The sequence below is a fragment of the Sipha flava genome, unplaced genomic scaffold, assembly GCF_003268045.1.
Source record: "Sipha flava isolate LNK unplaced genomic scaffold, YSA_version1 231_pilon_pilon, whole genome shotgun sequence".
In the NCBI taxonomy this organism is placed as follows: domain Eukaryota; kingdom Metazoa; phylum Arthropoda; class Insecta; order Hemiptera; family Aphididae; genus Sipha; species Sipha flava.
The window spans coordinates 42,010-65,910 of NW_020272868.1; the positions used below are offsets into that span (position 1 = coordinate 42,010).

The 23,901-nt window shown below is 28.0% G+C and overlaps 1 protein-coding gene across 3 annotated transcripts in view; it reads right to left on the bottom strand.

Annotated features, from left to right (window-relative positions):
• LOC112683630 (ankyrin-3) overlaps window positions 1–20,885 on the bottom strand; it is a 51,491-nt gene extending 30,606 nt beyond the window's left edge. Inside the window, exons 1-10 of one of the 3 annotated variants that reach the window (XM_025554741.1) lie at window positions 20,601–20,885; window positions 2,753–2,857; window positions 2,543–2,675; window positions 2,315–2,478; window positions 2,092–2,247; window positions 1,793–1,921; window positions 1,522–1,719; window positions 1,090–1,386; window positions 826–1,023; window positions 611–757 (exon numbers count right to left, since the gene is read on the bottom strand). In XM_025554741.1, the coding sequence (XP_025410526.1) occupies window positions 611–757; window positions 826–1,023; window positions 1,090–1,386; window positions 1,522–1,719; window positions 1,793–1,921; window positions 2,092–2,247; window positions 2,315–2,478; window positions 2,543–2,675; window positions 2,753–2,857; window positions 20,601–20,639 (1,566 nt within the window). In that variant the 5' untranslated portion in view covers window positions 20,640–20,885. Of the gene's footprint in view, window positions 1–610; window positions 758–825; window positions 1,024–1,089; window positions 1,387–1,521; window positions 1,720–1,792; window positions 1,922–2,091; window positions 2,248–2,314; window positions 2,479–2,542; window positions 2,676–2,752; window positions 2,858–3,808; window positions 4,037–20,600 lie in introns of those variants that run through there. The other 2 variants (XM_025554742.1, XM_025554743.1) reach the window with 2 other exon arrangements.
• Window positions 20,886–23,901: the final 3,016 nt, after the last annotated feature.

Here is a 23,901-nt window from a genome sequence, read left to right on the forward strand (position 1 = left end):
ATTATATTTCATAATGACTTTTGTCCCGTAAATTCATAAATAGAATACAGATATTATTAAATAGGAAAAAAAAATATAGTTTTCCGTTTTCACGGGGCCCTTTAAATGAGCGAGGCCCTAAGGCGGGTACCTCCTCCGTTTAATGGGTTATCCGGCACTGATTATAGGCACCAATTTTTAATTTGGATACGTTATTATTTTTGAATTTATAAATAAAAATTACTTTAGTATAATTATACTAATAGCATACTTTCAATTACAGATTTAGACTCAAATAATTTAAGAATTTGTTTAAGACATAATTACTTAAATAATTACTATTGTAAAAGTAATAATTGATTTGTCAGAAATGTTGAACATATTACTTCTGTCGGTGATAAAATATTTTACCGATTAAAATTATCACCAGATATTTGTCAATTCAGGAACGTCTGAACAAGGAGTAACATTATGTATTTCAAGTAGATATAAAATTTGATATAAGGATAAGGAAAGACTCACAATATTCAATTTTTTAAATAAAATATTCTCTTCTAACAGACCAAAACTTATCAAGCAAATATGTTGTGTCCACGTGATCCATAATGCGTTTCATAATCAGTGCTCTTACCTCCTCCTGGCCTTCTTTAGAGGCAATATGTAGGGCGGTGTATAAATCTTTTGTGGTCGAATCAACTGCGGCGCCATGAGCCAAAAGCAACATTACGATGTCCACATTACCCAATCTGGAGGCTATATGAAGAGGGGTTTGTTTCTCCTGCACATAACAATATTTTTAATCGACCAACGCAATCGCCACCGATGTTGTAGATTATTAATACTTACCCTAGCTCTGGCATCAACTTGAGCTCCATTACGAAGTAGTATTCTAATGATGTCCGTTTGATTAGCTCTGGCAGCTAGATGCAATGGCGTTTCTCCTCTAACAGTTGGTAGGTCTGGATTGGCTTCGTGTTGTAACAAGAATATTACAATGTTCATGCAGCCCATAAAACTAGCGACGTGCAATGGAGTGAGTCCAGACTAAAAAAAAAAAAATATTAAAATATTAAATAATGTATAAGTACTACCCAGCGTTATTTTACTCACTTCAGTGGTAGCTTCTAAGCTTGCGTTATACTTAAGAAGTAGCTCCACTACTTTAATGCGGTTCTTTTTGCACGCGATGTGCAACGGTGTAAATCCATTCAAAGCCCTAGCATCGGGATCCGCGTGTTTCTCCAGTAAAAGTTTAGCCACGCGAATATGTCCGCAGTGGGCAGCTACATGAAGACCAGTCAAGTAATCTACAGTTACGTCATCCACTGGAGCGTTATTGGTCAATAATACTTTAGCTGCCTCTACGTGATCACCTTGGGCCGCCATGTGTAATGCTGCTAGGCCATTCTAAAAACAAAACGTAATATTAATTTTCTATTCTGTTCAAATTCATTTAAGTAAATTACAATTGCCTTTTTTATGCATATAAATAATAGCAATTTTCAAGTTAAACAATATATCAAACTTATAACTCAGACCAACCTTAGTCTTTGAACTGATCGGAGCGTTTCTTTGTAATAGCATATCGATAACTTGATCGTGTCCGGATCTTGCTGCACAATGTAAAGCCGTTAAGCCATCTCTAGTTTTAGCTTCGATATTTGCACCGCTTTCGAGCAATAAAGACACCATGTTACTTTTGCCCCATTTCGCTGCCACATGTAAAGGAGTTATATTATGCTGTTAAAAGACCAAATGATTAATTATTTGTAAAAAAAATCTAATTCGTAGTTAGTACGGTGGAATATCATACTTTAGCAGAGTAGTTGACATCTGCACCTTTAGCAAGAAGAAGTTTAGCAATACCGTCGTTTCCATAATGAGAAGCAATGTGCAATGGAGTAAATCCACTCTTAGATGTTACGTCTGGATTATGATCGTTCTAAAAAAAAAAAAAAAAAAGATGAAGTTTTATTCTTTGTCCTCCATTATGATTCAAACAAATATATAGAATATAAATAATCTAAATATATATAGTATAGGATAATATATTGGATAAATATAGTATGCATGTACATTATAAATATAGTATGTAAATAACATAGTACATACTTGGAGGAGTAAATCTGCAGCCTTACAGTCATCTTTTTTTGCTGCAATATGCAATGCAGGAAGACGCACTTTACCTTTGGTATCATTTTCTAGTAGTACAGTAACTACCTTCTCGTGGCCTTGTTGCATTGCAACAGCGCATGGCGTAAATCCATCCTAAAAAAAACAAAATATAAAATATTATATTATAGGTCTACACGTCACACACGTCAATCTAGCATGCCTCAGTTGCCAAATTTTGGTTAGCGCCATTGGCTAACAGGTATTTAACAACTCTATCGTGGTTTTCTTGCGCAGCCATATATAAAGGGGTGAAACCATTTTGACTTTGCACATTTACCAACGCTCCATGTTCCACAAGAGTAACCACTACGTCATGTTGACCAGCTGAAAATCCATTATGTATGTTAATCGATAATTATACTAATAAAACATTTCATATGTTGTATACCGAGAGAAGCGATATGAAGAGCAGTATTTCCTTTTTTAGTGGCCGAATTTACGTTAGCACCTCTTTTCAATAACTCTTTGACGATTTCAATGTGTCCATCCTTCGAAGCCAAGTGCAACGCGTTTAAGCCATTCTGACATGAAATAATTAGGCAGTGATTAAAAAAAAATTTAAAATATTCAAACGGTATAAATTAATTTTAATGCTTACAGAGTTTGATGTATTTATATCGATTTTGTTTTTTAAATGTTCGATTACTTTATCGAGATTTCCGGATCGAGCCGCTCTTAAAAACGAAGAGGTACTCCCCTCCGCCTGTAAAATGATATATGCAATTATATATCATAATTATTATGTTATGTTTAACTAGTAATATTTTTTATTTTAATGGATTAATCGTATTTTTTATGAACATAGCTCAACGTAGTTATACGAGTATATTTATATTTTAAAATATTAAACATATATTTTGCTAAGACATTTTTCATTTAATATACTAAATTATTTGATTAATTAATTGATTTCAAATGTTTCGTGTTTAATAACAAAATTATAATAATAAAAGTTACAGTTTGGTGTTATAATCAACTTAAATATTAATAATTAGTTGCGCATTTCATTATCTTATCATATTGATTATTGCTACATGTTATGCAAATTCCACATAGATTTATAATTTTATTCAATACAAAAACATTTTAGGACTTAAATATTTTTGTAAATAGAAGTATCATTGTTTTCTTTAGTTATTCATTAAACTTGTAGGTACTTAAAACAATACGTTTGATATTTAGAAACAAATTATTACGAACATTAACTCGGTAAATAATTTAGAAATGGTGAAGACAACGAAGTTCATTTTCTGTTCATTGTAATCAGTATTCAGTGGCAAATGACCACATTCACTAGAATAATACTAACATGTATTTCTATTAGAATCAATGATGGATAAAATAGATTCAAATCATTCGGTACAAGATCTTACATAAAATACATTTAACGCAAGTCAGTTTTTCAAATGTTTTTTTTTTAATTCATATTATATGTATTTCGATGTTTTGTATTTGTAAATTGATCTATAAAATATAACATAATGATAATAGACGAAGTATAATAAGTAAAAATTAAAGTTTTTCCTAAAAATAAAAAAAACCATAACCCCTAAGAATTCAATACCATTTACTGGTAATTAATAATTTTCGTATTATATCTTCTGCACTTTAGTAAAATACTAATGTTAACTTTAAAAATATAGTATAATCTTACTTGTCCGGTTTCGGTGACCATTTTCACCCACGCCCGGTGCGTGCGCTCGCCTTAACGATTATTGTTTATTTAACAAATAATATTAAATACAACAACTGTTTATAAGTAGGTAAATGTGTGAATATGGTTTACACTATATTTTATTATAAATCACGTATTCACATCATTTATGTGCCGGTGTTGCCGCGTACGGCACCGATACAAAACTGGCCCCTTTTGAGCTTAACGCCAGCGACGAGACAGGCAACACCTCCTCCCTGTGAGAGACGCCCTCGCCCAAATGTCATTACGACAAAGGCCCTCGACGACCCTACATTGTTGCCAACTGCCGCAGGCGTAACTGGTGCGCACTTGCTGAAAATGCCGCATTCACCTGTGTATGTGTGTGTGTGTGTGTGTGTGTGTGTACATGACCTGCATAATGGATGTAAGTGTCCACATCTGATATCATATTGTATATATCGGTGTTCAGGAAAAATAAAATACTTCAAAACTTCAGAAAGTATTTTGTGTGAAAGTTAAAAAAAAATGATAATTTCAAAATTTCAAATTCTAACCTATGTACTATATACTATATACTCTCCCATATATATATATATATATATGTATAAACTCCTATATAAACTCTCCTCAGCTTATCGATTAAAATTTATATGTATCTATATATGTTTTTAAAGGTATTAGGAAGGCAGATATACAGAAAAATAAGTTTCATCGGTTTTATTAAAACGAAACACTCGACTTTATTTTAGTATTGTTTATTTGAATAATACATGTTTACAAGATTATCATATCGAATCATTGATTCTAAAAATCTAAGACTTGCAATCTAAATGGTGTTAAAACATTCAATACTGAAAAATAAACTACACTGAAAACACTCTCGATCAAAAACCTATTTTAATTAAAGCTTTACGTCGTATGTAAATGTTATTTATTACATAAAGAAATATAATTATTTTTACATTATTATAATATAATATAATAATACTGTCCCAATTAGTTTTATTTGAATAGTACAGCCTAAATATAGCACTACTATTTTTACGAATATAATTTATTTATTATCTAATTTTCGATTGAAGTTATCTAAGAAAATTAAAACTGTTAGTTATACTTAATCAACTTATATATTTCGTAAAGATATATTTTCGTGCATCCGCGAATCTCACGAACCACAGTTAATTTGTAAGACATTTGTTCTCATTTCGGCGTATGTTTGAAATAACTAGTATACACTACAAGTCGATGGCACACGCATGTAAAATGTACATCGTCGCACTAAATGTCTTCTCCTTTACGTACATTTCATGTTTTAATCTCTCGTCAAACGCAATGTTCGGCAATATCCTACTTTCAATTTATTCTCTCTTCCCGCTTATCGAATGCCATTTCAATAATCCACAGCGGTTTTTCAATCACCATGTATAACTTTCTTCTTGATTGTCTTAACACTCTTAATTCTCCATATGGGTTGGTTTTTTTTAAAAAAAATACATATGTAAATTCAAACTTGATGATAATTGTATTGAATAATATTTGCAATAAAAAAAAAACATTTATGACGTCGTTTCGTACGCAAATCTCTTGCAACATACACCCATCGGCCGATCGTAATTGTGAGTAAAATTTTTTTTTAAAAAATGTTCTTTTCTTTTCGCACATGCAATTATTGTTACAACAATATCTCCACGTCAAGACGATTGTGCAATAATACCTAGGGGGACGGACACTGTCGTCGTCCTTGTGGGGCGCGGGGGTCGCGTGCTTTTAGGTTGGTAACGCGTGCGAGGGTACGATAAAAACAGGAGAACCCGACGGCGGTACGAATATGGTTTGGATACGTAACGCGGCGGTGGTTTCGGTGGCGGAGAGGAAGCGCGCGGCGTTTAATGTATATATCGAACGGAGGCGTCGAGACGCGCGGCACGGGTCGCGGGCGTAGTGGCCGCCGCCGACTGTACAAAATCAATACACGCCGCCGCTGCACCGCCGACATTAGGGGTGTGCTGATTAGATGCGGCGGCGAACCCCAAAGCCCGGAACGACCGAGAAATCGTGTCCGAAAATCAAATCCGGCAACGTCGGATCGTGCGAATTCGCCACTGCTGCCGTGATCGGCTGCTGCGCACGCCCGTGTTCCGACCGCGCCATCTGTACGCGCTGTGACACTGGGGTCCGCGAACTTTTGACCGCAAGAGTGTCTTAGGATTTTCGCGTAAAACCGATTTACCTGTGTATGTATATATATATAAAAGTGCCGAGGGATACGGTAATAGAAAATCGTTGAGCGTATCAATGATTATATTCTACGGGTTGTCGTCGTTTCGTGCGGATTAATGAAACCGTACGACTGTAGAGGCTTTTAGTTATGTAGTTTTTTTGTTTTTTATTTTTCGTTTTTTGATTTTACCCAGGTTAACAAGTCGATTCAACTTATACAAATTATACTTATTACAAGTTTTTTCATTCGTATTCTCAAACCATTTTCGTTTTGGAGAGACGTGGAACTCCCCGATCGCGGTTTGTTCGAAATGCACGGACAGATGCTTTCGCTCAACATGTGTTTTTAAAAATTACACAGTATTTAGAAAAATTTTAATTTTATCACCTACTTTTTAGTTTTCATCATAACGATTGCGTTACTAAAATTTTATCTTTAATAATAATAACCAATTAAAGAAAAATAAATTCGCAAAGAAAAATATACATTTTTAGTAAAAGATTTCACAATTTTGAAAATTTATTTACAGCAATTTTGATCAAGTTTGCATTTGTCGCAGTAGGCGCCTATTGCGTACAATAATTGTATACGTTAGCAAACATTATTACTTATAAATTAATGGTATGGGCCCCGACGTTTCCGTTTCCTAGTCGAAAACTTATAGCGTTTCCTGCGTTATCGTTGTGTTATGTACCTACACATACAAACACAAACACACACATCATATCTGGACGTAAATAGTAAATATAAATTTATTGGATTTTTTGTTCTTGGATTTGTGTTAATCACTTATAACCTGTACTACCTACACATTCGATCCGTCGGCGAAACACGCCTTTTCACTTGGCGTATACTCCCCGGCTGTTACGGCGTGTCCTACGTGGCGTCCGTTAAATACAGCCGGGGAGTACACGCAAAGTGAAAAGGCATATTTCGCCTAACCAATCGCATACGGCAAAAACAAATAATTTTGTTTTTCAAATTTGCGTCCGATCCGTCCGTTAACGGATCATCGCATTTACCGCACACTTTGGACTGTTGTATAAATTTATATATATTTTTTTTTATTTTTCGACGGATTATCGCATCGAACGCATTGGACGTATTTAACGGACGCCACGTAGGACACGCCGTAATGTTATACTACCACCGAACTCGAACGCGTCATTCATACATAACGATTCCACTTTTGCACCGGTGTAATTTTGAAATCACGAAGAAAATAAAAGCAGATAGCTGTCTTGTACGAATACTTAACCGACATTTATTCTCCGTTTCCAATTTTCTCATCATTTAATTTGATCAATTTATCTGTTATAACAACACCGAGAAAATATAGTTCACAATGATTACACCGCGATCTATACTTCATACGGTTATTGTTTATCGAACGCCACCTGATGATTCTTCATGTTACACCATTATAGGCTATAGTATTCAATACACACGACGTTCAAAACTATACACTTTTATAATTGTCGAGGTCATTTTTACAATATTAAATTCGAACACGAGCATACGGCTTTAATTAAAATGTCGTTTCTCATGGCCAGCGTTTATCATCACGCTGATCGCTTTACAACGCAAATCTCGTGTCGGTAATTCGATATCGTTCTAAAGATATGCTATATTTTGTATGAAGGCGTGACGAATTTGAGAAGAATCTTTGGTAAGATTAGAAAGAAAACATATAAAGGAAATCCTGGTATTTGTTTGTATAATAATGAATACCACGTATATTTGCTATTCGTACAGACTTGTAGTATGACAATAATTTAAAAATATGCAAAGTATCAATTTTATAAAGTAATTATCGAACAAATTATATTGCAAACGAACATGCTTGAGTACATTTAATTAAAATCCACCAATTGATTTTTGCAAGATTCAATATGTTAAAAATTGTAATTTTCTAATAAAAAATTTAAATTTCGAATTTTTTTTTATAACTAATTTAACTCATTTATTTACAATTTTTTTAAAAAAAAATGTGCATCCATTGCATGACATTTTACATCATAAATTGAATGTTTTTCTCTAAAGTTATACATATTTTCAGTTGTTACGAGTAGAGACTTGAAACTTAATTACGAATAAATACGTTGACTTAAAGATTAAAAATAGACAAGCAAAAAGTATTAGCCAAAATAAACTATCTTCGAAATATACATTTCACGGTCAAGTGTAAATCGTTTTTAACATAGTTAAAATTACACACTTCATATAAATAATTTAATATTATATAGGAAAGTAATATAAACAAATATTAAAATTATTATTAGTAGATATATCATATTAGTATTATGTATAACCATTGATTATATAATCAATGGTATAACGTAATAAAGATTCAAACAACTTTTGTGAATCTGAGAGACCATGGTACGAGTAAAATAAAATATTTATCTATAAATAGCTACCCGTAGTAAAAAAAAATAATATAATATTGATATTAAAATTAAAATTTAATTGATTAAATGTTAACAAATTTTAGATGTACATATATTTTTATTTATTCGATAATAAATATTGTGATTTTATTTATGTATATTGTATATTATAAGTTAAGTCATCAAATTGTATTTTTAAATACCTCTATAGACATTATATGATATTTTTTTTCTTTTAAAGATGATTGCGATAGATTATAACAATAAATAAAATATATTTTTTTGGTTGTAAATTAACTATAATTATGTGGATATGAGTGTGTAAACGTCGATAAGTTACTATTTATTCATTTTAAATGTCTACAATATTCAATATTTGAATAACAAATTTGATTTTTATGGTTTCGGTATTGTTTCGAAGTAATCGATTATGTATATTTGAAACATGAAGGAGAATTTCAAATAGGTACATACTTTATTCATTGCTTTAATATCACAGTATTTATTTATTTTTTATTCACATTACAGATAAAGTAAACTCAAGTATATATAGTGAAAATTATAGATTTTTCTAATATATATAAAGGACAAATTGGACGGTTAGTAATTCTCAGTTGTCTGTCCAATATTCAAAACTAATTCGTGTTCAATATAGTGTTTATTCACAATTGAAGTCTATACAAAGATATAAAGGTGCAATTGGATTTTACTAAGCTTTAATCATATTAAAATGAATGTACGATGTATTTTGTTATCCGGACGTACCACGTTACCACCAAAAGTGGACATTTCCCTTTTCCACCGATAATTATTTTGAATAAATTATATTTTGACCTATACCTCTTTCCCCCAAACGATATTTTGACTAACATCCGTTTCCACAAAATCGATTTCTATATCACTTCATTACTTTCTGCCAATCGTTACATCCAGGGACAGCGCGAGGGGGGTGGATAATAAGGGCAGTTACCCAGGGCCCCGCGCCTTAAATTATTATTAAGGCTCCGCGGTTCTGATTTAACTGAACTTAAAATATTTTATTAATATAAATTATAAGACCCAACATTAATTTTATCCAGGGCCCACAAACTCTAGCACCATTACTGGTTTCATCCAGTTTTCGTCCATATTTCTTCAACATTACTAGTACCAAACATGCGGCAAACAAAACCAAAGACAGCATTACATTTGATGTTATACTCTCCAGCCTTTCATAATTGTTAAATCATTCAATTTGGAATGATTTATTTTGCTTTCAAAATTTTTGTTTTTGTATAATGCTAAGTATTTAAGTAAGCAAAAGTATCAGTATTAATAACTAATTTGGTTTGTTGCAGATTTTTTCAGATTTTTGACAAATACATAGCAAATATTAAATATTACACCAGCTGATTATATTTATTAAATATTAACCAAATACCTATTTCAGATAATTTATTTTGGTATACGGTCTATAATCCAAACTTTTGAATTTAACGATACCAAGCCTACGTTAAATTAAATCAGCACCCAATTATTTATGTTCATAGCCAAATCACAAGCACAGAATTTAAAATTTTTTTTTCAAAATATATGGTTACAACTTCTGGTGATAAACATAAACCGATCGATGATTATTTATCACCAATTAATTTAAATGGACGTTTTTTGATATATTATTTAGGTTTATAATTTACAAACATATAAACGATATATTATGCTATATATAGGTATGATAATGCTTCACTTCTCTGGTTCTAGTGCGGAGTTATTAAATAATTACTATCATGTTTTATTTAAATGTTAAAACAAATCAATAAAATTAAATTCATTGCAGAGTTTGATATAAACCATATAAATATCCAACACACATGATATTGTGCAAAATATGTTAAACTTATGAGTTGTGTGATTGAAAATGATTTGGTGGAAACCGGTATCAGTCAAAATATCATTTGGTGGAAACTGGTATCTGTCAAAATATCGTTTGATGAAAACAGATATTGGTGAAAACATGCTGCCCTTGTTATCCACTAATACATTTTTTTTTTTTTAATTAAATTGAATTAAATTGTTTATATAACACATTAAACGTATAAAACATATATAATAAAATTTTTCAGAATAATATATCTTTAAACAGATCGGAATTTTATTAATACTTTACTTAAAAATTAACAAACTATGTCTACATAACACCACCAACTGTTGATAAAATTTATCTACGAATTAATTTATGAACAATTTAATCATTATACGTTTCTATAACTAATACCTACCAAATTGATCAGGTCTAAAATAAATATTAACCAATAGACACAATATAAGTATAGTTAAAAAGTTAAATAATAATAATTTTATTTTACCAATGTAAAGCTTTCAATTTTTATGTAGGACATAACTAAAAATCTATATATATAAGTTGTATAGTCTTCTTCGCCCTATCATAATTCTGATTTACTGTTATCGAATTCAAAAACATTAATTCTATTATATTTTATTCGAATAATAAATTAATAATCTCATATAATATTTCATAGGATCATAAAATGAACCCTTGGAAAGGTTAACGATTTATTTTCTCTGTAGTTTATCCGATATAAACAAAAAAACTAAAAAATAACTGAAAAATAATTTTGGATTTTGTCAAATATACATTTTACATTAATTTTGATGAAATAAATACTAACATTATATATGGCTTAAACTCCAAGGGCAACTAAACTATTTTTCTTAATGTTAAAAAAATCAAAAGATTAGACTCGGTCAATTTTGTTGTGTTGTACATATAAATATTTAAAACTAAATTTTACCATAACTGATTGCGTTTTCAAATAATTATAAATTATAACATTTATTTTGAGTCATAAAGATTCTTTGAAAAAAAAAATGTATATGAGCTCTTTGTGTTTAGAATTGATTAAGGCAATGAAAATATAATATTATATCTTTGAATTTTTAGGTGTTAAAAAAAAAAATTAATGTTGTTAATATAAGTTCTGAATTTTATGTTTTAAGATGTAGGTTAAACCAATGAACATTTATTAAATTGCTTTATTATGTGATATATTTAAGTGATGCAATTAAATAAGATAACTTATAAAATATTTAATACATATTATATTACATCAATCATTAATCAGATACATTTTTTTAATACAATTGTTTATCTGCTTATCATTGTTTTAAAATTATGTATAATATATACCTAATATTATATACAATATCTATAATGATAAATGTTAGAAAGTTAGTTCATCAGTTATTTTATAATGATATAATAATAAAAACAATAGTAAGAAGTCTTTTTCAATAATTGTTTTATATATTTTTTTTTAAAATAATATCTATATGTATTTGCAAATGCTGGCAGAAATACAATACTAAAAAAGTATTCACAGACAAAATTGGGTTATTTAAAATTATAAAATTTACAAAGGTGGTATTTATAACTTACCATTTGCGTTTTATTATCATTGATTTATAGAACACTGGTGGTTAATAATAGCTATAAATGTTAAATTTCAAATAACATTTTTAAAAATTATTCAACAGCTACCGACAAGAGTTTATTACAGTATGCATTTCATTTTAATAGTTTTATTAGTATTTTTTTGAAAAAATTGTATTTATGTATTGATAAAGTATAAAATTCAATAATTAAAAAAAATAAACACATTTCCTAGAGAACACTCTGACCATATACGAATTTTGGTCATATAAATTTACAAGGTAAAGTAATAAAAGTATTAAAAGGTAAGTATTTATAAAATACTTACCTTTTTTTTTAATTGGGTCAGGCGTCAAATGTGTATAGATAATAGTGTAATATAAATAAATAATTTATGCCTACTGTATTTTTTATTTTATTGTTATAAATATATTTTTTCTGCAAATAAATCTACAATTTTTTCTGTATCCATAAATTTTTAAATATTTCTTTCTATAAATAAAATGGAGATATCTGTAAATGTCTCCTAAATCATTGTAATTCGAATCCATATTTTAATTTTTTTTCGTTGCAGAAAAAAATCACGATTTTATTAACTTTTTATAGTTATACCTGAAGATAAATTTTTAATTCAAAATCGATTGTACTTTACAAATATAATAATATTCCAGGCTAAGCGTTTATTTATTTATTTTAATTTATAAAATGTATGTTTATTAATTTATAATTTATAATTTATTAATTATTTTATGATCCATTCTGTGTTTAAATTAGTTATCAGTAAATTATCTTTATTGAGAATTGTTAAAAAAGAAACGTACATTTTTGATAAAATAATTTACAAATAAATTATGGTTTGGCAATATTGGAAAATGAATGAAAAATTAACACATATATTGAACTGACTTAAACCTTTTAAGAAGGGGCTTAACAAATTTTCTAGTGAGGCTTAAGTCCCAAAATTCCCCCTAATATCTGCATATGATGGTGACACACAAATATAAACACACATTATTTACTTTATATGTTTACTTACTTGAAAGATGTTTTTCTTTAGCTAGGGAGACAGGATTAATATTTTGAACCCAAAATAAATGGCTGCATACTAGTTGCGTCCCAAAGATATCAACGAAAAAAGGTCTAATCCGAATTGCGGCTCGAATTTATTTTGGGTACAGACGAGTTGCGGCCCGGGTTTTCTAACTCTAGATAATTTAATCCTGACTGATAAAATATTTTATGAGGCTTTTCATTCGAAATTTAACGCTTTAGTCTACAGTACTCATCCTAATATTTTTGTATTCATCGATATTCTGAAAAATGTACAGAAGTATACATATATAAAATTACGAAGCGCTCACTTAATACTCACAGAAAAAATATAATTGAAAAAGAAACATTTATTAAAAATGCTATGAAACGGTTAGAAGAAAACCAAATTGCCAAATTGACAAATTTGAATTTATACATCATACAAGTTTTTACCAGTACCATAATGCCTAAGAATTTTACTAAATTATACTAAAATTTTTAACTTCAATAAATAGTCTTTACGTTTTTACCAGTACTGAAATTTTTTAATAAAAACAAAATATTTTAATATCAGATTTTAACGTTAAAAAAACTTTTTAACTTTAAGAAATATACATGTTTTTACTAGTGCCAACATTTTTAAATAAAAAAAAAAAAACAAATTTTTAATCTACCTGCAGTATCTAATAAATGTGAAGGAAAATGAAGCTTTTTAAATTTAAATTTACATAATTCAATTAATTAAATTTTAAATTTCGGACCGCGATTCGTATGCACCCCAAAAAAACTCGGGCCGCAATTCGGAAGAAATTTTAACCGCGAGACCCAACTAGTAGCCACCCTAATAAATAAGCCTTTGAATTATATTCGTAAAAATAATTTAACGAGTTTTAGAAAATCTATACACTTAAATGTCATAGGATCATTCATCACCCATTGACAGTAATAGGTTTCTGAGCCAAAATAGCAATTATTTTCTAACATTCCAAAATTAGATACACTGTGACAATTTCAAAATGTATTCAATGTTCAGATTTCACTAGTTATATAAAATACTGAAGTAACACTTGAGACAATATTTAAATTTTTTTTTCTTGTAAAATATTTTATCTAAAACAACTTATTTAAATATGAAGGGTATGGGTTAGTTGCGGCCCGACTTATCGTTTCCGGTGTTGGAGACCGGTGAATTCCGGCCCGATAATATTTTAGCCGTAGATTAGTTGCGGCCCGACAATATTTTAGGTATAGGTGAGTTGCGGCTCGAATAATTACTATTACCATGTACCTATTGGCTAATAACTAATATATACGATGCGATGTTGGCTATACATTTAGTGATAAACGAATAACGGTAAACGAATTGTTCGATACGTATGGCAAGTTATACCTTTATAAAATATAATAAAGATAATATAGATCGTTTTATTGTATTATCTGCTATATGAATTTCATTAACTACGATAATCGGATAATTTCAAATGACAAAATGAAAATCGTATTTAGTCCGAAATCAATCTTTGTTCGTATAAGTGTTGTATAATAGTTTGTATAATATATTAAACGCATTTGAATATTTCGTCATGGAATTTGTATACAGTGAAAAAGCGAAGCCACTTATTATGATGTTTATATAGATGTACTATGTATAGTATATATTATATATGTAGTATATACAGTGGCGCATTTTGGGGGGGTGTCCTCCATGTCTGGACACCCCTTGACTTTAAAAAAAAATAAAGGCCTTATATTATATTGATTTTATCGTTTATTTTATAATGCTTTTATTTAATAATAAAATAAACGGCACTACAAATTAAACAAAAAAATATAACTAGGCCAATTGTGACAATAAAATAAATTAGCTATCCACAGAGAAGTTAATATTGATGTCAATAAAGTGATTGACGAACGTATTTTAAAGAAGAGGCACTTAGATCTCTAGTAATAAATAAAAATAATAATAATATTGTAATTTATTGTAATATTACAATATATTTTAATATCTTTGTATCTGTACAATATTATAAAAGGTAATTTTTAGAATAAATCTTAGTGATAAGTATCAAGTAATAACCTCCAACATGTCTATTATACCATGTAATGGTCTTAAATTACAAATTACTTGTTAATTTCTAGTTATTTAAAAAAAGTTAGTTCGATATTTCTTCACATCAGTAAATACAGTAGAATCCGCTTATAACGATCTATAAGGGACCTAAAGAATCAAATCGTTATATCCGAAACTCGTTGTATGCGGATGACGAAAACATAATCTTCGTGAGATATAAAATCGACCAAATATATAACTAGGAATCGTTTTAACAGGAATATCGCTGTATACGGCATCGTAATAAGCGGAAATCTACTGTAGTTCTAAAATGTTCGTTTGTGAAGTTCATTAAATGTTGGACATCCCCCGAAAAATCACTCAAAATACGCCACTGAGTATATATATATTATTGTATGGGCCGCAACTCACCAACACCGAATATGAATTACCTTTTTTTTAATTATTAATATATTTTCTAATCATAGAAAACATTTTTTTTAAAATTTTATCAATGTTAAAAATATTCTTCCTTTTTGCCATTAACTAATAGTTTCCACTAATATTTAATAGAGTACTAACATCTAACATCTTGAGGAAAACGTATATATATATAATCATCAATTATATAAACAAAATTAAAATTTTTATTTTCTAAGTTCATTTTAAAAATAAAATCACCTTCGTGTCTTTAGGTTATAAAATACCTTAAATTCTTATATAATTTAAAACATATATATATATTGAGTTTTGTGCATGTAATTTCTCCAGACAATTTAAATATATTACATTAAACATAATATAATTCGTACTTACAACAGTAAGAAAATTTAAAAAATTGTAATAACATTCTTAAGAATGTTTCATGTTTTTATTTTAATTACATAAAATAATTTTTAAATATTATATATTATAATACATTTACATATATTTAATACTATAATATTATATTTATACATATATGTATTTTTAAGTATAATAAACTATCTTAAATATCAAATAGAAACATTTTCTTTAGTTTTGAATTATAAAACAACAAATGTATTGTTTATTATTATTTTCATCCTTTAAAAATAATTTTTAATTTTTTTTATACATTTTTTCTAAAAATATTACAATATGAAGACAACTATTATAAACCAACAAATAGTAATGGTAGCAATAGTTAATTCTGATGTTTATCTGCTATAATAGATCACTCAAGTATTAAATTATATAGACATTCCTAATAATTATTATCACAAGTTTAAAATAATTCTTACCGTTATAAGACCATTAATGTTTAATTAACTTTTTCTTTTTGAAAATTTAAGTTTTTTTTATAAAACATGATTATACCTACAGCTATAGTTAGCAAATGATGTTATTGTTGAAACGTATGTCATTGGTGTGTATCATATTGTCATTGTTTGTTTATACTATAATGAAAAATGATAAATGATATGAAAAAATAAAAGTAAAAAAAATACAATTTTTGTATACACGTATCATTAGATCTTTAGATACATAACAGAACAGTGCCACAATGTCTAGTGCGACTAACGATTTTTAATTTAATTATTTTTAAAGAAGTATAGTGACATTAAAACCTACATGAAATTTATTATATAAACTTCTGAGCCATTAACCAGAACAAATGAAAATATTATACCCGTTTTTTCAACTGATAATTTACAATTAATATTTTATATTGAAGAAAACAAAAATTGGATATACGATTTTTTTTATTTAATAAATATGGTTTTAGGTAAAATGTATTTCAATTTGATTCATTCATAATTAATTATTTATTTATATATTGTATACTAAGGAATTATATAACCTATGTGGTTAAACTCAATCAACTAAAAGAAAATATTTATATTAATACTTTTTAGTTTCTAGTAAATTGTATTGATTATGTTCGTTAACCCAAAAATCAAGACATAAAAATATTTCATTTTTTTTTTTGTAAATTAATTCAAATACATAGATATTAATTTTATAAAATAATATATGCTAGAACACTTTTAGTGACGTCTTACATATAATATTTTTGACGTAAAAAAATACTAAATATTAAGTTAGCTGGATAGGTACAACCTAGGACATCACGAAACCATGTTTACAGTGTTTCTACTTCGTGTAAGAATCATATATAATATATGAACATTAAAATAAAATAAATTACCGTCTCAAGGCTATTGTCTTAATAGATCAATACATTTTAAGAGAGAGAAGAATATTAGCTGTTACATACTCATCATACATACGAACAGGGCCGTCCCAAAGGGGCGTCTTGGGGGAGGGTGTCTCACCCCCCAACGAAAACACCAGTCGGTAGTCGGACTTGTTTCATTATAGCCTAGAAGGACCTAATATTACTTACAGAAAATATATTTTACATATTTCGTAATACAGTGTATACACGAATAAAATGTATACAACTACTTATTATACAATACTAAATATTATCAGAGGCGTATTTGGGGGGGGTGTCTTAACCTAGACACCCCCCGACTTAAAAAAAAATAAAGGCCTTATATTAAATTGATTTTAACGTTTATTTTATGATATTTTTATTTAATCATAAAATAAATGGTTCACCAAAGTAAACAAAAAAATATAACTAGGTCGATATTGTGACAATAAAATAAATTAATAAATATATTTAAGTAATGATTAATATCAAGCCACATTAGCTCAAACTGAGGACTCTGTCCCTTCCTATTCACAATATGGTGATAATTAAGGTTCGGAAGTTATAGGAGCTAAAAAAGACAAAATATGCATGCAAATATGCACGAAAAAATGATAAAATATGCATGAAAAAATATGAAATATATAAAAAAAAAGTATTAATTTATTTATTAAAAGTTAATTAGTAAATTTTAAAAACCTATAATTAAAAAAGTTGTATTATTGAAAACTAAAATATGTTGCATAATCAGTTGGTGTTTGAGATTTTATTGAACTGAAAAAATAGTTAAACAAATATATTTTCGTTATTTGTGAAATACGAAATAAATATATGTTGTATAATACCTGTTAAGTTATAGCATTGAACCATCTAATGATGATCTTTAGTATTAAAACATAACAATAAATAACGACGAAAAATAATGAGTTTTCTATGATACACATTTTCCGTGTTGTTAACGTTGTGTAATGTAACATTATTTAAAATAAATCGGTTAAGAATGAAAAATTAATTTTTTTAGAAAACATTAAATATGCATACAAATATACGAAAATCAATGAAAATCGACAAAATATGCACTTTTTCTCTAAAATAAACGAAATATGCAAAATATGCATTTTTAGTTTTCAATTTTTAAACTCAACATTGTATAGCTCGGATTTCTAGCTTGAATTGCTATTAATCGAGAGCATTTGGAACAATATGCAGCTCCTATAACATTCGAACCCTAGTGATAATATGTTATTTTATATATTATAATCACAAATTTCTTTTATTTATTTGAAACTCAACCTATTTCAACTTTTTTTTTCTCCGAGTTACTTATAAATAACTCTACAAAATTGCTATTTAAAAATCAACTGCAGTATCAATTGCATTTAGTGAGAGGTCGTTTTCAAATTTGAAAAGAATAAAAACATACTTACGAAACATAATTTCACAAGTAAATCAGCATTGGTTAATTTATTATTTTTTAACAATAAATTTTTAAGTTTTTTTTTTATACAGGAGTGGTTAAATGGTTTAGCTATGCTAGAACTTAGCTATCCACAGAGAAGTTGGAATTGATGTCAATAAAGTTATTGACAAATTTAGTTTAAATAAGAGGCGCTTAGATCTTTTATTATAGATAAAAATAATAATAATTACAATAGATTTTAATATCTTTGTGTATGTATAATAATATAAAAGGTAATTTTTAGAATAAATTCAAATAATCAGAATTAAGTAATAACCTCCAACATGTGTATTTTACCATGTATCTATGTCTTAAATTATAAATTACTTGTTAATTCCTAGTAATTTAAAAAAAGTTAGTTCCATGTTTCTTTACATCAGTAAACCATTCTAAAATTTTCGTTTGTGAAATTCATTAAATGTTGTACACCCCCCCGAAAAATCACCCAAAATACGCCACTGAATATTATTATTTATATATAATTAAATTGTCAATTTTAAGAATGTGCGACACTGACACATATATACATGTTAAAAAATAAAAATACGACTAGTTAATTATACTATACATTGAGTAAAAAATTGCAGTCGGAATTTTTCATATTATTCACCCCCCTTGATTTTCATCTTCAAGGCGGCCCTGCATACGAGTACATTGTTTTTATACTTCAATAATAACTAATATCATGTACATTTTTAAATTCTAGGTTACTATTGTTGTTCTTGATTACTCTTAGTTGAGTTATGCATAATTTTTTGTGAACTGTTAATTATATAAGTACTTTTAAATTCATAACTGCTGAAATGTATTGATTTCTTCTATTTAGGTTAATTATTTAGATAAATATCTAGAGTATAGGTACATTTTAATAGTATAATTTGGAACGAAATATAATTCACTTTGTCAAGGTTAAAGTCATTTGCATAAGCATTTTTTGTGTCGAGGATTTCAAAAACTATAATTATGTAGTAAAGTAAATTAAAGAAAACTAAATTATTACTTACATAGATTTAAACAGTGGGGTTGAATTTGTACCACAGTTTTAAAAATTAAATTTGATTTATATAAATAGAGTAGTTTAAAATATTACAGATGTCATTAAATTCGTAAACATACATTTTAATAAATATTAATTTTATTAATACCCAAATAATCATATATCCTTTTAATCCTTTCAGTCCCGACTATTAACTTTTTGAAAAACAATTTTTTTTTTTCTACTTATTTACCACTTAAAGAGGAGATTTCTTAATTAAAATTAAAAATTACTTCAAATTTTATTTTGTTGCTTGTATTTATCATAAAAGTATTGTTCAAAATTTTGACTGAAATAAAAATCTGAAATAGGAATTGTACTACAAGTAATATTTTTCTTAAAGTTACAAAAAATTATACTAACATTTGTCAACATAAATAAACCTAATCAAGTTTTAACAATGTATCCAAATGAAAACGTATTGATAACAGTTAATGTACCCCAGTCAATGTATCCTGTTTTATTGTACAAAATTATTTACATTCGGTGTGTTTATTTTATATCAAGTTACCAGATCAACAAGAATACGTAAGTTACAAAAATAAAAACTATCGATTTAGGTAAAAAAGATACTAAAAAACATTAAACTAAAATATTGTCAAAATTATATCAAATTATCAACTATATAAAATGTACGGGATGCATAACAAAATCGTAGCGTGTAATGATAATCTACAAATAATAAATATAAAATATAAAATATACTTAACGTCACAAATCAAAATATTACTATACTGAATAGTTAATTTAAAATAGCTGACAAATTATATGTATAATCTATCCATTGGGACGTACAAATAGGAATATGTTATGAATTGATTTCGATTTGCTGTAGCTTCTCTGACATAAACATAATCGAACTTATATCATCAAAATTCATGTGTGTAACTATTGCGTTGTAAGTGGTGTCACAAATCGTCATGTATATACGCTGTTAATAGTTACTACGGAAGGAGGTGGAAAAAAAATACTTCAAGTACAGAGCTACTTACATTGATGTTGAGAACCAATTGGGATTTCCTGTCGTTCATAATAATAATAATAATTATTATTTTTTCGTTTGGTCGACGTCAACGCGTGTGGATGAGTATATATATTTATGTATATTTGTGTATAAACGCAAACGACGTAGAAAAACAATGCAAGAACAATATACGGAAAAAATCAAACGAATTTCAAACAACTGTTTTATTTTTATTATTTTTTAATTTCCAAACTTATTCACGCTGTTTAACGTATCATCCGCGGCGTACGGATTCCGGTGGCGACGGAAATCTCGGAAGTCAATGTTGCCTGATGTATTCGTACACTCGTAATATCTGAGTTGTATGTGTGTGCGCGCGTGTGTGTGACGCTGATGCTAGCAGGTCCGTAAAAATAGACTGATAAATATAAACTTTACGCCTTAGGTATTCGGGGACCACGTCGAAGAAGACGTTCGGACGCTGCAACGACCATCATGTGTATGCTCATATTATATCGGGTGAAATGAAATTTTTTTTGAATTTTTTTTTTTTCCACGTTTATAAGAGAATCTATCTCCTAAAATGTTTTTCCCCGCTCTTATTAACGATCGAAACAACACCACATTAGACTCTTGGAAATGTTTGAAAATATAACTTAAGCAGACAGAACGTATAATTGCGATGTAGACATTAGACGGACGAAAATAAAGGGATAAATATAACAATACTCTCCCTCTTTTTATTTCACGTTTTTTTTTCCATACTTTTATTCTAAATTTTCAGCAGTATAAAATTATTATGGATTTCGATAACGCAACCATTGATACCGAAATATATTGTTCGTGTTGAAAAATATTAAAGGCGAAAGTTATAATTTCATAAGCAATACATAGACAACTATAGTTGCGATTTTATTTTTTCATATTCAGTCGCAATTTAATAACTTTATATGTACCTACCTGATGATGAATTTTTAATTCGAAACCGGGCGTACTTTACAGATATAATAATACTCCAGGCTAAGCTTTTATATATTTATATTTATAAATTATTTATTTATTTATATATTAATTTATAAGTATTAACCATTTAATAATTTTTTAATATTTTAATAAATAATTATTATTAAATTAATTATTATTAAATGACTAAAACTATTTTATACTACATTAAATGACAAAAAAAAAACAACTATAATTTTGATTTTATTTTTGAAGCTGAAAATTTTTTTCCTATTATTACATTTTTTATCAATATATGTGTCAAATTTAAAATTTTTTTTGTTCATATAAACTAGTTTAGCAACCGTTATCAAATTGAATTATTAGTTTTATTTACATTTATTATTCTAATTATTAAGATATTTCATAATAATCGTTAAAGTTTAGTCTTTTATTTACACGTGAAACTTAATTTTAACCGTTAATATGAAAAAATATGTACAACTGTTTTAAATGGATAAATGTATACATATAAAATAATTAAATATACCAAATCCATAATATAACTGTTAGCCATACAAATTGAAGTGCATTTATCATAGATAACTCATAGACCATATTCATAAGTTTATTCAAGTGAATCGAAATTAAACATTGTGCAAGATTTTCATCTAGCAGAAATTTCTGAACCGATAACAATAAAAATAAAAGTATTATAAAAATATCAGGTGTACGTAAAATATATTACATAATAATCAATAAAACAATGAAAGAGAAAACAATAATAACATGTGGTACGAATGCGAATGCATTATTTTTAATAGCACCTACCCGTACTGAGTACAACTGTAGCTTATTGGAATAACAATTTCAATAATAATATTAAAATATTTTAAATTTATTATTACAGACCCCATTGAATTCAGAATTTTGTTTTCCTCTCAGTCTCAAAGTATTTTCTTGTATAATTCCGTATTGATATCGTCAAGGTCGTACCTGAGGGGATTTGGATATTGAAACCACCCAAAATTTGTCGGTGTTATATTCAGTGTTAGGACTATCTAGATCAATGGTCGGCAACCGGCGGCCCGTGAGCCGCATCCGGCCCACACGTTTCTTTTATACGACCCGCATTGTCTGGCCCGTGTATTATCTGGCCCGTGAATTTGTGAATATGGCCCAAGGATCCAAAAAAGTTACCGACCACTGATCTAGATAAAATTATCTAAAATATAATCTAGATAACGTGGAAATTATTTTTTATCTTTTATCAAGATAAAGCCAGAATATCTTATCTTACAATTATCCTTATGCAATTTTTTTTGTTGATAGATAATATATATTAAATTAAGCAAATTGGTGGTTTATTTTTTTAATTATAAATTAGTTTTATGTTTTGTTAAAAAATTATTTCATTATTTTATTTACCCACTTTTGTCTATATTAAATGCATAATAGTTTTGAATATAGAATAATAAATAAAATTAGGTGAACTGTTATGGGATAATAATAGCAATAATTTAATTAAAATTAATATTATTCGTAATTGATAACAATCTATGTTCTCTAATCTACTACTGGAAAACCTATTAAACATAAACAGAAAATTAAATTCTTAAGACATAAATTGATTAAAAAAAAAAAAAAATAGCTAAGAATCACATTTTTAATATTTTTTTGAATAATTATCTTTTATCTTCTTATTTCGTCTAGATAACTGAAAGTTTTTTATTTTTGTTTTCCTTATGTTAGATTGTCTTGAATGATAAAATTATTGATTATATTATTATGCTAAAATAACTATAGTGATTAGTAACTATAATCTAGAATAATCAATAAACATTGTACGTTTACATCAAAAAAATTAATATAATATTCTTATATTTTTGAGGCGCTTTTGGAATAATTACGAGTATAAACATTTCAGTTAGGTACACGGACAGTAAATATTGCTTCATGCACCACCGCAGTCCCGTGCATATACGAATGACAGTTACGGTCAACCCAACCCCCTCTCCCTTCCAAAAAATAATTTCCAGTTACGGCCCATACAGTTATACAGATATATAGTTTATAATATCTTACGGAAAAGAATAAGAAAATTATTGCAGCACAGGTACGTTTCATATGCACAAGAAGTGTAGGTCACATATAGTATTAATTGATATAAGTGATAGACGCACTCGTAGTATTTTAGTCTCGTCATAAATTACACCGTGGATATTTTACTAAACAAACCATAATATAATCTAGTTGAAAATATTTCTTGGTATACAATAATTTATCTTCGGCAATTGACTGCAGGACACATACGCATTTGGTTTACAGACCAAAGCACGAACACACACACACACACACACACACACACACACACACACACACACACA